Source organism: Rhyacophila brunnea, unplaced genomic scaffold, assembly GCF_057557595.1.
Source record: "Rhyacophila brunnea isolate RB1 unplaced genomic scaffold, BYU_Rbru_1.0 scaffold_3, whole genome shotgun sequence".
NCBI lineage: Eukaryota > Metazoa > Arthropoda > Insecta > Trichoptera > Rhyacophilidae > Rhyacophila > Rhyacophila brunnea.
Genome location: NW_028232965.1, coordinates 17,331,135 through 17,349,623, shown reverse-complemented (window position 1 = coordinate 17,349,623; position 18,489 = coordinate 17,331,135). Strand labels below are relative to the sequence as shown.

General features: G+C 30.3%; 1 protein-coding gene across 9 annotated transcripts in view; it reads left to right on the top strand.

Annotated features, from left to right (window-relative positions):
- Positions 1–18,489, top strand: part of Nplp1 (Neuropeptide-like precursor 1) — a 30,888-nt gene that overhangs the window by 11,386 nt on the left and 1,013 nt on the right. For 3 of the 9 annotated variants that reach the window (XM_085952637.1, XM_085952636.1, XM_085952639.1), the window contains exons 3-6: positions 4,888–5,001; positions 6,012–7,272; positions 12,142–12,188; positions 18,311–18,343. In XM_085952637.1, coding sequence (XP_085808763.1) covers positions 4,888–5,001; positions 6,012–7,272; positions 12,142–12,188; positions 18,311–18,343 — 1,455 coding nt within the window. Of the gene's footprint in view, positions 1–4,887; positions 5,002–6,011; positions 7,273–12,141; positions 12,332–18,310; positions 18,344–18,489 lie in introns of all 9 variants that reach the window. The other 6 variants (XM_085952633.1, XM_085952631.1, XM_085952632.1 and 3 more) reach the window with 2 other exon arrangements.

Below are 18,489 nucleotides of genomic sequence, written 5' to 3'. Positions count from 1 at the left end.
CTCATTTAAACAGGAAAAAAATCCTCTTTCATCGGGACAATGCCCGTGTTCACACATGTTTACGATCAATGGCTAAAATTGAAGAATTGAAGTTCGAATTGGTCGACCACCCACCGTATTCGCCAGATTTAGCCCCCAGTGACTTTTTCCTTTTCCCAAACTTAAAAAAATGGCTAAGTGGACAACGTTTTTTTTCAAATGAAGAAGTCATCGATCGGACAAATGCTTATTTTGAGGACCTTCCGAAAACTTATTTTTCTGACGGTTTAAAAAAAATTGAGAAACGTCTAACCAAGCTCCAAGGAGATTATGTTGAGAAATAAAAAAAAAATACAAAAATAAAAACTGTTTTAATGTTTTTTTCTAAGGAATTATTGACCCACCCTCGTAACTGTTGATATGCTTGGGAAATGCAACGAAATATACCGAATCTTCATTATTTAGAATATTAAAAAGATCGCATATCACCTGTAAACAATAGTTTAGATTTATAGTCGCCATCTTTTAATGTATAAAATCCTACTGTTTATACGGCCAAAAATTCAACCACAAAATAATGTAAAAATACTTAGTTTTAACTAACATTGGCATTTTTTCTTCTAAAAATATTTTAATTTCTTCCAACAAAAATACATTTACTATAAACAATATTAGTAATAATTACACAGTTATAAAATTACCATACATTACCAATTACAAACCATGCAACACTCCTTGCATATTTTACAACTTCTTATATAATTTACTCATAATATGCACCAAAACTATCTATCTACTCTTTTAACTGGTTTTAGTATTTTTAGAGTAATAATTAGTGTTCGACATACATACATAATAATAATATTTTGTGCTTACATTATCAAATAGTTTAAGGTCGACTCTCGTGGTGTATTGCATAAGGCGCTGGCCTTCCATCCGGGAGCTCAGGGTTCGATTCCCGGTGAGGTCAAAATATATTTACATAATCTAATGTGAATTCCTCAAGCCTGGGAATTTTGATACTGTAATTGGGCTTCACGGCCTGTTGTGGTGTTTAACAAAGAAACAATTAAATTAAAATAACAAATATATAATAAATAACCTTTCCATAATAATTTTAAGCCTCACGGTATAGTGATTCCTGATTTTGAAACCATGGGTGCAGTTTCAAAAATGATATTATTTTCATTCAATGAGTGTTTGATATAGAGAAGAAAATTTGCTAAAAAATATTACATTCTCGTAAAAAATATATAAAATCTACCCTATTTCCATAGATATATTATGTTCCGCATAGAAGCTAAAGTAACAATGCACTTTTGTTTACCACAATGGTATATATGAGTATAATATTCTGAACCCGTATAATTTATGATGATAACATTTTGCTTTGACGTTTATATGATATTAATAATCAGATTCAGTCATATAAATTCGCTCATCATAATGTAAATTTATATATATGCGAGTCTATTACGTTAATTTAGCGAATGCATTAATATATATTATTTATTTATATTCTCTCAATAGCGGATGTGTGGTTCTGACATCTACTGACAGTATGTATTGAACTCTCTGCTTCCATGTGAAAATGTCATACGGTTATAAACTATAATATTATTTCGTTATGAACATATTGAAACAGCATTCAAAGGAAACTGGGTATCAAAACGGATACAAAATCATTACTATGTATTGTTTTTCGCAGAAGCGTATTACTTATTTGTTTGGAGCTTAACATTTTCTTTTTATCATCAAGGGATAATATTTTTGCGTATTATTATTACAGGAAGCTTTTGAATCAATACGTTTCGACAAAAAAGACTTTCTGTAATAATATAAACACATTTAATTAAAAGAAATACTTATTTTTAGTAAGTATTTGTAGAAGAGAAAAAATACATTTTGTAAAACAAAAGTATGATGTAAATAAAATGATAATGAGAAAAAAATTACGTAGGTATGTACTAATAATAATGACAATGTCTGAAACTCTTCCAAGAGGAAGTTACATATTATTATTGTTAAATTTAAGACATGGCCGTTATTAACATTTATTGAGACACTAATTATCATCGGTTACACATTTATGAAGACTACACAGTTTACATAGCAGTAATTATTTAAATTATTTTAATTATTACCACGGTCGAGACATCGCTGTAAAGAACGTGCGATTGCCCGAAAAATGTCAGTAAAGTACAAACTGAACACAAAATGGCCTTCTCTCCGGGGAGCTAAGGTTGGATTATTATGTTAAAAAGAGAAAGCACTACGTTAAGGCATTTGCTTCAGATAGAAACACGATGATAGATAAATCAATTTTTAGTTCATTTGAAACTGGATTCAGCACAAATTGTTCAGAATGTCAAACTGTTATCTTCATCTGTTGAATATTATTTTTATGCGTTCAATTTACTTACCGTTTTTCGTAGTAGTTTTTATATGATGGCGTATTTATATTATAAACAAAAATATCACTTTAAATGATTATTATAGCTTATTAGCTATAATTAGCTAGATTATCATAGTTATTTCAAATACTGTATTGGTCAAGAAGAGTAAAGCAATACATCATAGGATTATTATTTCACATTTCTACTTAGATTCATATAATTTCATAATTAATATCAAACATCTTTCGCAGCATACGTAAGATATACTTTTTTATTTATTAAACATAGTGAAATAGTATTTAAGCCTTAAAACCAAACTAACAATATGCTTGTAACGTAACCCTTTGACGACATAGATTGTACATTCAATCGCACTTTGTTACACAGTATCCTGACTAAAAAAAATTATATAAGTACACACAACATATTATATCAAATATAATATGCATTAATTTTTCAAAAATATAGGAAAATATTTATAATATTGGTGTATATATACAAATAATTACAATTATTGTTTAATATTTTATTAGTCTTGTGTTCATAACCAGACACTAAGATAAAGCAAATGGTTTTTCAAATTTTTTTAAATCTAAATTACAATAATTGCATTCCATTATAAATCATTTACGTACCACCCAGGGTATGCGTGCTACAGTTTAGGAAACACAGACATAAAGACTAAGAACATCATTTTATTCATATTAATAATTCTTACACTATTATATAGGTTTATGATTTATTATGTAATTAATTCATAAATTATTCACGAAGTTTAATCTATAATATAATACTAATGTAAATTATATTTTGACATGAGTTTTACGTAAAACAAATTTGTACGTGGTTTGCTTTTCCTTATAAAATCCTCGTACGACCTTATCTATACAAGTTTGATTGACGTTAAACTCGACGCGTCTGACACTTCAATTTAACAATCTCTCGCCAACTGAAAGTTTTTCCAGCATAGGAAAAATGGCCGCTGTAAGTGAAAAGCGAAGAAAAATTGTAAAAAAACACTTTTTAAAATGATTAGGACTTCGAAATTTTAGCGCCAGTGAAATTTTATATATATCAAACTCTCTGATAAATTGATCTGGATTTAAAAAAAGAAAATTGTGAATAATACAATAATTAATCTCATAATCTGGTAAATAAAATTCAAGATATTATTAATATAAAAGGCAAAAAGGCTTATTTAGTCCGATAAAATAAATGCTGCTCGATTTATATCATTGTGAGATAACATTTATAATATTTAAGATACTGAAAGAAAAGTTTTTATACGTAGTACCTATCTATTATTCAAAATATATAATTTGCTTTGTTGTTTTTAAATGAACTATATTGGTTGACTTTGTCATTCGTAATCCATATTTTGTATACTAAAGAAAGTAGTGTTGGTTATTTATTTATTTAATCATTTAATAATATCAAAGGGAGAAGTTATCAGATTTTAAATAATATATTATCATACAGTTTTAAAGAAAATATCTTTATGCAGGGACCAAAATTTCATAAAATATGGAGGTTTAAGGAGTTTTAATTCGGCAATAATATTACTTAGATAATAAGACTACTATTAGAAGTCTTTATAATTTTAGTAAACAGCATTCGTGCTATCCCTATATTATTATTATTTTAAAAATGTCGAAACATCTTTATATTATCACACGATCTGAAATGAAAACATCGGAAAGTAAGTAGTGAATTAGCGCATTTTAAATAATATGATGAAAATTTTCCGGACGCCTTTTCCAGATTAAGGTAATTAAAAACGTCTCGCTAAAAATACCAAGAGCTTTATTTAAATTGAATGAATTACATCTACCTACATAATTGAATAAAAGAGACTGGGAGGAAGTTAAAAATAATGAAATAAATGACCAATCGAAATATTAGCACGATACTTATTCACTGCTTTTTAGCAATGTCACAAAAATGTATATACTTATGTAATAAAATGCATAAATTCAAATTCTTCTTCTTTGTGGCGACCTTATGATTGAGGATCATAAGTCGGATATTTGGTCATCTGACAGAATTTTTCACGATTTGATTCCACCCTTCTCAGCATTCAGGGCATATGCCAGTGAAAAACTCATGTCATTCTTAATTTAGCTCGACTATATACTTCCGGCTTGACCAAATCGCACGAGTTTTTCCAGATTGTCATTCTCCCTATGGATTATATCACCAAACAAATGGAAAGTCCGACGAAGGAATGACCATTGATAATTAGTCGTTTTGATGCTGTTTTACTATTGCAAATTGATAATAATTCTACTAATAGTTCACATATATATTTTTTTAAACATAGTTAAGTATTATAATATCTTTACAATAAGAAATTATATTGAAGATTTTTATAACAGTAGATGCTGTCGTAATCTATAATCTAAATATAAAATAAACAAATGATTGTTTCGCACTATTATTATTCGGGCTTTAAATGGGTTTCAACGTTATTGTCTTAACTGTGAAGTGTTATTAATTTTAGCAAAATTTATAGGTACGGCCTGAGGATTTTAGTGATGGATCGGATGCGGCTACACTCTCCAACAACTGTCAGCTCGACAATGTTTTACAAAGTTTGCTGACTCCTAAAGAATTAGGCAGTATTCAGGTATATATACCATAGCTTATAATATATTCAATTTGTTTAAGAACTTTTATGTTTATCTACACAAAAAAAAAACCATTCAAAACATTCTCGACAAAATAATGTGGAATTATCATTTTTTTTAAGTTTTAAAACCATTATAACGTAGATTTACTACATATACGTTTGTTGTTAGTTCAATTAATAATATTTTTATCGATATATTATTATGAGCAAATCGTGAGTCTCGGGTTTGAATCCCGGGTCTGGCTAATTTACATGTTGTTCTTTTTGGATGTGTGACCTAGAGCATGAACACAATAAATTGGGCAAGTGGCTTCCAACTAATTCTCGTAAAATAAAAATTTATTATGAAACCTCTCCGTGAAGCGGTCCAGATCACTATAGCATAGTAGTGTAAATTTTAAAAAGTACCAATTTGTTGGTAGGTACTGGAAAATATTTCTGAATTTATTCTTTCCAAGTCAATATTATAATTTATATATTTAACAGTTAAACGTTTTAATTCAGGCCGTGGCACTGAATTGCGAATAACGATGGTAGTGTTAGTTATTGATTATCTTCAAATGTAATACGTTAATAATCTGTTCGCAATAAATGAAGATTTTTGATCGCATATTTCGTTCAAAGCATTACAATTTATTTAAATATGCTATCATCAGAATTTTCTACAAACAGTTTACTATATCGCATTCGAAGAATGAGCAAATACTACCACTACCATCGAAGCTTCAGTTTCGTATCCCGACCAGACTATAGTGCACCCCGTTGATATTATTCTGTCATTGTATTGCGATTACATCATATTATTGCCAGTATAAAAATATCGTAGCTTAAGAATTCTCGTAATATTATAAAATTTCACTAATATTAGTGATTTCACTACTGTTTCAATATACTACTGTCATTGGGCCTCATGGCATGTTGCAGTGAAAAAAAGAATATATATTATCACAATATGGTCATTCATTTAGGTCAATATTTATTAATACCTAACTGTGTTGTTTCTTTAGGTAAGGGCTTTGCGTCAAGAATTGTTGAGAATTTTAAATTCTCAAGCTATCAATGACAATATTGATTTACCTGACTATGACCTATTATCAGACGGAAAGCTCCTTTATGATGAATCCATACCGGAAGATAAACGCTCCATAGCATCATTAGCTAAATCAGGACAGTTTCCATATGAAAACAAACGAAAAATAGAGTCCCTTGCTAGATCCGGATATTATCGATTTGGCAAAAGAAGTATTGCAAATCTAGCAAAGAACGGTCAACTTCCAACCCTACAGGCACCTGAAGAAGAAGAGATCAGCGAGGAAGAAAAGCGTAGCGTAGCATCACTTGCAAAATCTGGTGCAATTAATCGTTACTTCAAGAGAGGATTGGAGTCTTTGGTCCGAAGTGGGTATATGCCAGGTAAACGTTATGATTACTATGAAAGTGGGGACAAGAAAAACGTTGGTGCTTTGGCAAGGAATGGCTATATGAAACGTGAAATTGACAACTTTCTAGGCGATCTTTATCAAAAACGATACATAGGCTCACTAGCGAAGCAATATAATTTTCCGACAGGAAAGAGAAACGTTGGCTCATTGGCAAGAAATGGAGAGCTATATAGATACAATCGAAATAATTACTATGATAACTCATTTGATTCAGATAAACGAAATGTACAGTCATTGATGAAAAACAGTGCTTTTTATGGAGGGAAACGTAACATAGCGTCACTCGCTCGTAGTCAAAATACACCATTTTATAACAGATACGAACAATACAAACGTAATATTGGAGCGATCGCAAGAGACTGGTCTTTACCCAATCACAGTACTACGTGGGATCACCAAGAAGATGAAAAGCGAAACGTTGCTGCTTTACTCAGACAAGATTCATACTTGCATTCAGTCAACAGAAACTCTGCTGTTGATGCGCATCCAACTCCTGAATTAGGAGAGGAACACCAGTCTGAAGATAAACGCAATCTGGCATCCCTGAAGGCACAAGCCACTTCTGGTTATTATTCAAACAGAAATAAAAAGAGATCCGTGCCAGTAAGCGAAGGAAGTGATAAGGTTGACAATCATGAAACGCCCAAAAGTGCTGATCACATGCATGAAAGCAGAGGTCGCTCCAAACGACAGGCTGATGATTACTTTGCGGTGAACTCTGAAGAATATCCAGTTCCTGTGATGCAGAACGCTAATGGATTCGATTATGAAGACCTCGTGCAAGCCTTGGCCGAGCGTCATCCTAATAATGAAAAAAGATTCCTGGGTAAGCAATTTTTCAATATACTTTACAATAAAACATTATAATAATATATTATATTTGGGATACCTAACTTTATTATCAGAGAAAATTGTTATTTTTCATTAACAGAGTTTACATTTTTAATTTTTCTCTGTAAGTAAACCAACAAAATAAATTACAATTTAAAATTTTATGAAACTGACCTTAAATTAATATTGTTACTTTTTTCAATAATATAATAAGATTGAACAAACGTGCTCACAAGCTACTAATAGTAACACTATTACTGTATAAGTACTATAATCGAAATTGTAAATTTGTCATTTAAATAATATCATAAATTGAAGACCAAAAGATTGATTATAATATATATGTACTAAAAAACACTTATTATTACTACCTATTTATATTACTTACTTAATTTACATTACTATTTTCAACCAAAGCTGAAAAGGGATCGACAATTTTATTAAAATTATACCTACTAGTATTTTTATTAACTTTTTTTCATTCTGAATCAATAATAAGAATTTTCACATTAGTTTCAGAGCGGTATTAAACTTCAGCTAATACTATATATTATTATATCTCAATTTGATTCAGCGCGTATTGCTTTACATTCAGATTTATTGGGTACTAATAAAAAAAAATACTGAGATAATACAGCCTGTACACGTGCAAGGATTTACTGCCACCAATAGTGTGTAAATTTAACTATCGCGATAATAACTGTGCGAGACGCGTTCTTGTCATTTTATGGTGATATTTGACTGGTTGTGAAAATTGGTAACAATCAAAATGCTCTACTTAGTGTAGTTCGTTTTTTTCCCGGCAGGTTCACTACAATCACATATCGCACAAGTTTCAACCGTCGTGTGAAAATTTAGAAGCTGCTGAACTTTTTTGCAATCTTGCAACAAGGGAACCCAGAAATTAATACGTGTTTACACGCATTTTCTTGTTATGGCTGCGATAATACGCACTATCAGCAGTAAATCCATGCACTTGTTAATGGGTATAATATATGTAGCATATTATATTTTTGCAATTCAATTTTGATTGTTACGGGTTGTTAAAACACACTAAAAATAAAATTGTGATTCCATATCACGTAGAATAACGCTGAAAAGTGTTCTGACATTAAGTTGTCAAATTATACTGTAAACATGTTCTACTAATTTAAAAATTGAAATTACTTTTTCTTATTGAAAAACTTATGTGTTTTAATTATTACTCTTTTGTCTATACAATATCTATGTGTATAATTACTTATATAAATAGTATACACTGATTTTACATTGTTTAGTATGGAAAATTCCCTAAATGAACCAAAGCTCAAAAAAATACTGTCATTAGCTATAAAATATCATTACAAAAATGTACTATTCCATATGAAACGATAACAATCCAGATTTCACCTTTCGACATTTTCAGTATATCGATACCATAGTAAGGAATAACTATAGGGAAACTACTCAAAAATTCAAGGTTTTGAGTTAATAATGCCATTCGATGCAGAAATATATTTTCTTTATAATTCAATAAAACGAGTCATAAAATCAAATAACCCTTTCTGGGATTAATCATTAATTCAACATAAATGGGAATGTCTGGGTTGATTATTTTGTTTAAAGTGCAAAATTTCAGTGCGCCTTACGGCTTCTAATTATTCGGTAAGTATAAATATTCAAAAATAGGAAGTATCTTAATAAAAGTATTTTATTAATTTTTGGGAATAATTTAAAATCAGTAGGAAGTAAAAAATGCTCAATGGTAAGTATTCAAATAATATATGAGAAAGTATTTAAATAAGCACAGGGAATTATTAAAATGTTTAATGTTAAGTAAAAATATTTGTGTGTCAGAATAGATTAAAATTTGGGCAGAAATAATTTAATTGGCCGTTTTTTTAATTTAATAAGATAGTATTCTTCTCTGTCATTCCAACCAGGGTTATACCATAGACTAATATTCGAGTTGGTGTTGTATCATAGACTAAAACCATAATCGTCTACGATTATGTAGTACCTTGACAGATGTCAATTGACTTCTCAGCACTAAAAATCTAAAATAGTATTTTTTCTTTAAGTATATTATAATGAATGTATCTAAAGAAATGGCTCCGCATTTCAATATGGATCTTCTGAGCAGGTTTCTTAAAAAAATTGTTCTAGCCATCAGCTGTAACTGTTGGTTCTATGTTCTGGGTACAACAAAATTAGTTTGTAATCAATTATTAATGTTTATTAGAAACTGTTTTCAGTAGGTATCTACACTGGGTTAAAGACTATTGAAAATATATGCTTCATTATAGAATTATGTTGTATGCCTAGTAAGTGTGTATTATAATATATTTTTCAACATTTAAAAAAAATTAGAAAACAGGTAGATAGGTACACCAGATGTGTTTATTATAGGCTTGTTTTTGACATAAGAGTAAAGAATACGGCAGACTTCAGTTGTTTACAAAAAAAGTACACGGCAACTTGAAGGGACTTGTCTTGTAAACATGTCAACGGTGAACGGTGTGACCAGGTTATTGTAAATTTTATAAAAATATATCAATATTTCCCCACAGCAAAAATGCCTAGCCATTGTCGATCAATGAACATTCCTTGTATTTTGTAAATAAAATTATTTAGTATAATTTATCGATTTCCATAATTTTGATATAGGTAATAGGTATGTCTCCATTGTATCGACATTATATAGGTTCGTTATCTAAAAGATTTATAGTAATAAAATTATTGTATAATTGACATACAAACCAGAAAGTGGTTATTTTTTTTGAATTAATACTAATATCACATTAACTCATTCGATTATCGATTTAGTTTGATCAATCATATTAGGTACTTACCTATTTTAATCTTATTCAAAAGGTATGAAAAATTTGGTTGAATGAATAATATTTCACCGTATAACATTTTAATCAAATTTAACCTTAAAGTGAGGTATTTTTTTCATTATCACTTTCTTGAAAAATATTTAAGTAAGTATATTGATATAAGTTGAAATAGTCCATTAACTATCAATTAATTTTAAGCTACTACCTACCTACTTAGTTATTTTGCACGTAATTTCAACTGAAGACAAATTATTCATAATAGAATTAGTTTATAAAACAGGTTATTTCAATTAGATACCTAATAATAGTTTAATAGGTATATTTTTAATTTTCATAATATTTATAAACCGTCAAACATCACTAAATTATTATATTTTGGGTTTAAAGTTATCAGAATTGAGGTTATCTTCTGTCCTCTATGTGTGATGCGCTCATATAATTATAGCTCTATAGTTGGTGTTCTTTTATTAATCAAAATAATGGTTATTTGTTCCGAATATTCATGAATTTGGCGTGCGAGCATAGACAAACATCCTTTACGTGCGAGGATGGTAACCCTAAATTGCTATGCGTCCCATATAAAATTGTTTACTTGTCAAATTATCATAATTATAATGAATATATGTTTTATCTACTGACACGCGTAATTTAAATAATGATTATTTAGTTTTACAACCGATATTTTAATATTATTACTTGCTTAAACATTATTTACCCTCCACATTAAAACTGGCGTCCTTATTCTGACACTTCGAAATAAATACTTACCAACGATTAAAAATTCTGACACTTGAAATTTAAAAACTTTTCAAAATTGTCTATTAATACTTACTTCAAAAATACACGCCGTGCATTACTAAGTTCATTTAATTAAACTAAATAAAAAATAAACACATTTACCTACTTAAAAATACAAGGCAAAAAAACATTGAAATGAAAATTTGTGCAAAATTTTCAAGCACAATAATTATCTTAGAACAAGGTATTTTGAGTTGTTTCCCTATGTAACGAAGGTATCGATATCTATTTACATAATGTGATACATATGTAACTGACGCTGATTACTTACTGTTTATCATCATTATCAGCCAGGGTCGATCCACTGTTCGCTGAAGGTCTCCCTTAGCTCTTTATACTTTTCTCTATCCATGGTTTTTTACTGCCATGTACATTAAATTTCACCTACTTGGGGACCTGCATCAAATCGCGTACACTTATCTGCCTCATTGGTTTATTTTGTAGTCTTTTCGTGTTAAGCCCAACATGCACCTTTCCATGCCACGTAGTACTACTCGTAATTTTTAAAATACTCTTATGTCACGCATTCATGACCCCTGTTTATTTTATATACTAAGTTAAGTTAAAAAAAATATCTGTTACAATATCCAGAAGTACAGTATTGCCCGGGCATTGGAGAGTCGTAAGTGTAGGAAATTTACAATAGTGAATTATATACTGTTTACATATATAATAAATAATTAGCGTCGCTAAATCGATTCATACTAAATGGAAAAGTACAAAAATTATGTCAATTCGAATTTGGAATAAAATAATTAATAAAAAATATGACATTTTAATTCCAAGTGAAATGATTTTGTTGAATTTTGGTTCTGTAATACAATGTGTAAAGCACTGGCTTCTCATAACAGGAATTCCGGGTGAGATCATAGTAATTTATGTGATTATCTCAAGCATTGGTAATTTCTGGGATATGTTTCACTACAGTACTAGGGCTTCATGGTCTGTTTTATTAATAAAGAAATTTAATACCTTCAGGTACCATCAGTTTTCAATTTTTTTTAATTTAACGGGAAATGTAAAAAATGTGAAAACAGTCATGCTGAATTTGGAAGATAATCAAATCAACAGAATATGTGTGCCATTCATAACTAATATAGATTGTTGTCATGATAAAATTATTCGTTTTTTAAAACCAATTTTATGCTTTGGTGGATTTTTTGAAATTGCTCAACGATGCTTATTGATGTGGGGGAGTGTGTTGTGTATAATGAGAGTCTGGTGGTGATCGGTGACGTCATTCGCAGGGTCCGTCGCCAAGGGCGGGTGGTTCCGGTCGGACGGAGGTGGGCAGGTGAGGTTTAACCCCGTCAAGCGCCATATTGGCTCGTTGGCCCGCCTCGGCTGGTTGCCGTCGTTCCGTTACGCACGAAGTCGCTTCGGTAGATCGGGCCGCTCTGTTTTACCGCCCGTTTTGTCGCCCGAACGGCTGGAGAGGTTCCGTAACCCGCCGGTTTCCTATAATACATGTGTAGTGCATCGGTGTACGCAACTTAATATGTAGCTGTATCGCTCGGCAACTTTTGCTAGTCTGCTGATGACGTTAGGTCCTAGAACCTCTTCCAACCTAGCCTAACCTAACCTTACCTAAGCTAACCGTACCTAATCTAACCTAACCTAACTATTAGGAAGTATGATGTACATATTTTTTAGATTTCAACGTAGCCACAATAATTTTATTATGGAACAAGCGAAATATTGTTCGAAAATTCAATTCAATGGTTAACATCGCAATCATATATTCATCATATGCTTTGGTGTCTGTTTTCTTCAGGAAATGACAAACGCATATATTACGTACGGAGTTGAAATCTAATACTACTTTACTTCCATATTGTCAATCGACAAAAAGCTGTCAAATGTCATTGTGAAGGAAACATACAATTAGCAGCTCAGAAAACCCGAATAAGATCTTTATTCTGATCCTTAAGTGAAAACTGTCTAAGTATCTCCTTTTTAGAGGGTCATCGCAAAATTTTCACATGAAGAGTGCAATGCAGAACCATGTGGATTAATTAAGTCGTACTTGGCAATAAGCTCTATCCAGAGTTGTTAATTTAGCTCGATTTAGTTAGACTGGTTTGTTCTGGGCCACTGCCTTTCCCCCCGTTGATTTACGTAGTGCATTACGTATAGGTACTGTAGGCAATGCAATCTAGGTTGCGGATGTTGGCCTCCTAAAAATAGATGCCTACCTTAGGGACTTATGCTTCTACGTATGGCTCTGCATCGCACTTTGAAAACATAGTTTGAATATAATGTCTCAAGTAAGTCCCAAATATCATTATTGACTACGGATATTCAAAATATTAAATTAATTCAGAAAAACGATGACTAGAATCAAATGAAATTTTAGCCACATATCTTACAAAATTCATAAACATTTAAAACAAGTAAATAATTTCTAATGATGTATTTACTACCATTGATAGTCGATAATAATATAATGTAATTTGTTCGTTAATATTTTTATGAGATACAATATAACAATCGGGTTAAATTAATACAAAATACAATATAGATACCTACCCATTCAACGGTGACTTTTTAAAATTCAGACGTAAGAGGAGAGCTGTATTTTTTATTAGGTAATGATCAGTCACGTATGCATTATCCATTCATGATTCGTCCGTTCCATCAGTAATTTTATTGTGAACTTCATTTGAAAACAGCAGGGCCAACCTTTGGCATGTGGCCCTAATCCTTTTAGGTTGTATCAATATATACCACCAAAATGATACCTACCTACTGTATAAAATTCTTTTCGGAAACGTTAAAAGACTTTGTAATAATATGTGGGTATCGTGAAAATTAGTAAAACAAATTTTCTATTTTATCATAAAACTGTAGTTATCTAACTTTAACCTTACTATATTACCAGCGGACTAGTTACAGTTGTCGTACTGTTACATTATAGTTTCTATGGAAATCGACTACATGTCACAATGCGTCAGCGTCAGACGGATTCCGATTCATATTAAACTAAATAGTTAAATATTTTTACTTTTTAAGTTTAACATCCCTTAACATTTTTTTTTTTTAATATTTGACCAGTGGAGTCGTATGAATATATGAACATCTACAAAATGCGGGTTTTTTTACGAATATTGTTGAATACGGATTTATAGAGATATCTGCATTTGCAACTAGTACTATGTAATTGAGGATAGGCACCCCCAATTACATTAAAATAGTGTTTTGGGATATTTCTAAACAATACATTTTACATGTATTGTCAATTATACGAGGGTGGGTCAATAAGTCCTTAGAAAAGCCGACAGGTGGCTCGACTAGTACTGTAAGCGGTTTGTTTTCATGCAGCGGCACTACCGATTCAGTATGCTGCGAAGTTTCAATCAGATTGGTCGGGTTGTTGTGTGTTTCTCGTACATTTAAAAAAAAAAATTGCTTGTGGAAAATGGAAAAATGGAAAATGGAGAAAATTGAGTTTAGAGCTGTTATTAAACATTTTAATATAAAAGGGTTAACAGCAAAGGAAATAAAAAATGAGTTGGATTTAGTTCACGGCATATCTGCTCCTTCACTTGCAACTATTTATAACTGGTTAAATGAATTTAAACGTGGTCGTACATCAACAAAGGATGAACCACGCTCAGGACGTCCTGTAGAGGTGACTACACCAGAAATGATCAATAAAATCCACGATATGGTATTAAGTGACCGAAGATTAAAGTTGAGTGAGATAATTGAGGTTACAGGGATCTCAAAAGGTAGCGTCATTTCTATTTTACATGACAAATTGGGCATGAAAAATATTTCTGCAAGATGGGTGCCGCGTTTGCTCACAGTCGACAATAAACGCAATAGGGTGGTGGCCTCTAAAGCCCTGTTGTCGCTCATGCAACGCAATCCGGATGAATTTTTTCGTCGCTTTGTGACTGTAGATGAAACATGGATACACCACTATACTCCCGAGACGAAAGAACAGTCAAAGCAGTGGATTGCGAAGGCAAACCATGTCCAAAGAAGGCGAAAACCGTAAAATCAGCTGGTAAGGTTATGGCTACTGTATTTTGGGATGCACGTGAAATTATTTTCGTTGACTATTTGGAAAAAGGAAAAAAAATAACAGGGGATTATTATGCATCTTTATTGGACCAGCTAAAAAACAAAATTGAAGAAAAACGGCCTCATTTAAACAGGAAAAAAATCCTCTTTCATCAGGACAATGCCCGTGTTCACACATGTTTACGATCAATGGCTAAAATTGAAGAATTGAAGTTCGAATTGGTCGACCACTCACCGTAATCGCCAGATTTAGCCCCCAGTGACTTTTTCCTTTTCCCAAACTTAAAAAAATGGCTAAGTGGACAACGTTTTTTTTCAAATGAAGAAGTCATCGATTGGACAAATGCTTATTTTGAAGACCTTCCGAAAACTTATTTTTCTGACGGTTTAAAAAATATTGAGAAACGTCTAACCAAGTGTATTGAGCTCTAAGGAGATTATGTTGAGAAATAAAAAAAAAATACAAAAATAAAAACTGTTTTAATGCTTTTTTCTAAGGAATTATTGACCCACCCTCGTATTATTATTTCATGTATCAAAAAGTTTCCAGTTAAAATATAAAAACAGGTTGATTATTAACGATTTTTCGACTAAGCTTTTTTTAAATACACATATTTTAAATAATTTTGTCGAATATTTAACTATTAAATTAAATTTGAACTTCGAAACAATAAATCTATTTTGTAATGCTATTAGAACATTGTAACATTTTCTTCTGTTTGATTTAATTGATGTTATCTTCAAGTAGGTAGATTATTCCATTTAATTGTTGGGCATGACTAAATGTTTTTTTATTAATAAATTGTTATCATTAAACTTAGTTATCATTCATTAGAATATACAAATTTATTTAGAAAATCATTTGTTTGTAGACTGTTTCAATTATTGTCAATTAATCAAAAATAATATAATTTTATTACAGCCTGTATTATTCATTATAGTATTGTAGATAGTGTCTATAGTATTTTATGTAGTATTGTATTTTGAACGAAATATAATGATGTATTTTCCAAAATTCATTATAAAATGTCTTCATGGGATGTAAATTATTCAATATTCATTTAAAATAATCTGAATTTGGGCGGTATTAATATTGAAAAGCGAAAAGTAAAATAGTATTGGTTTTTTATGCTTAAATATACCAATCAACATCTTATGAAAAAGTGATTTGTTGAGCCATAACCGTTTATAAGTTTAAATAATTGATTATCTTCATAAATATTATAATATAATATAATAGAACATTTGTATGAGATCATTGCATTACCCATCAATTTTAGATGAACAATAAATATATTGATAATGTAATCTGGGCACAAAAGTAAAAAAAATATCTTGAAATTAAGGGGGGACATGCTCGTCGAAGGTCAAAATTGAGTTTTTATTGTATTTTCAAACCATGATCCTGGACACTCCTTAAACGTTGTAGATAATCTATTTATATAATTTTGAAGCCTTATTATCCTTTATTGTTATTTTAAACATTTGATGACTGCATGAAGTATTTTTGTTACATAAAATAGTATTCTTTTAAACCTCTCGCTCTAATGTTTTAGAATATAGTCATATTTCGGTACAAAACTGTGCAGTGGTGTTAAGATTTTTTACATTTAATAATTTTTAAACGCATTTATAAAACCATTAGTATAATTTATTACGAGATAATTTTTGTAAAATATTCACGATAAAAAATTATTTTGATAATCTCTGTGATCCCAAATTTGACAAGAATTAGGCATTTTATTATTAAAAAAATCGGCAAGATTAACACATTTGAAGATGATTCTAAAGATATTTATTATAAGCTATGTCTTTGACCATTCAAGTGTGATAAAAATCTTATGAATAATGATTGCTTTATAAGAATTATTGACCTAAGAATAAGGTAGTGTTTTTTTGAAATACGCCATTTCTTTTGTCATTCCCTAGTAGTTAAGCTACAACATACGGCCGTAGCCATAAAACGACAAACTATAATTAAAGTAAGGAGTAAAATTATGTTAACGCGCGTGTTTGAACATGTACTTAACCGAATTTTTTTTTATTTTTTTTTAAACGGTACATGTTCAAACACGCGCGTCAATATCATTTTACTCCCTACTTCAATTATAGTTTGTCAATTTATGGCTACGGCCGTATGTTGTAGCTTAACCACTAGGGAATGACAAAAGAAATGGCGTATTTCAAAAAAACACTACCTTATTCTTAGGTCAATAATTATTATAAAGCAATCATTATTCATAAGATGTTTATCACACTTGAATGGTCAAAGACATAGCTTATAATAAATATCTTTAGAATCATCTTGAAATGTGTTAATCTTGCCGATTTTTTGAATAATAAAATGCCTAATTCTTGTCAAATTTGGGATCACAGAGATTATCAATATAATTTTTTATCGTGAATATTTTACAAAAATTATCTCGTAATAAATTATGCTAATGGTTTTATAAATGCGTTTAAAAATTAATAAATGTAAAAAATCTTAACACCACTGCACAGTTATGTACCGAAATATGACTATATTCTAAAACATTAGAGCGAGAGGTTTAAAAGAATACTATTTTATGTAACAAAAATACTTCATGCAGTCATCAACTGTTTAAAATAACTATAAAGGATAATAAGGCTTCAAAATTATATAAATAGATCATCTACAACGTTTAAGGAGTGTCCAGGATCATGGTTTGAATATACAATAAAAACTCAATTTTGACCTTCGACGAGCATGTCCCCCCTTAATATAATTATTATAGTATTTAAATTTGAAGACTCGTAATAATTAGTAGAAGTCTGTATTTTCATAGATTAAAGAAAACATTAAAACTAAATATTCAAGAAATGCATTAAATAAAAATATCGATTGTGTAATTTTAGCACATAATAATATGCTATACGTAGGTATTATTGTCTTTAATATTCTCAACTGTATCACTAATTAGTATTTATTTTCATGTTCATACATAAAAAAAACATTTTTACTATACGCAAGTATTCTCTACTCAAGTAATTAGTAATCAGTAGGAACTCATAGTAATTAATCGATATATTTGTGTTATGAAGTACCTATGAGGTATTCATCGCATCAGAAGTAAAAATTAATAAGTGTAATAAAAAACTATTGCACTTAAAGAGTTTTAACTCTGGTATGATGATATGATGTCGTATTACTTCTTGTCGTTTCGATAACTCCATTACTTTCAAAGTATAATTAATTATTCATTATATTATTGCTAGTATATATACAGTATTAAAACTATATAAATTTACGAATGTATTTGTGTCCATGACTAAGGAGTTTTCATCTCCGCCTATTTTTTATATGTAATTGGTAGAACATTTTAATGACTGACTACTTTACGATCTAATAAATATGGTAATTTTCAGGGAACATTCCACTCTCGCGGATGGCGGAATTAGGTAAGAAACCACACTATTATTCTTATATTTAAATATATTAATTTCATAAAGAAAATTATTTTCCAACCCTTTCAGCCAAAACGATTACTGACTAACGACACAATATTTACTAAAATACAATATTTGACGCAGTGGACATGGACAAA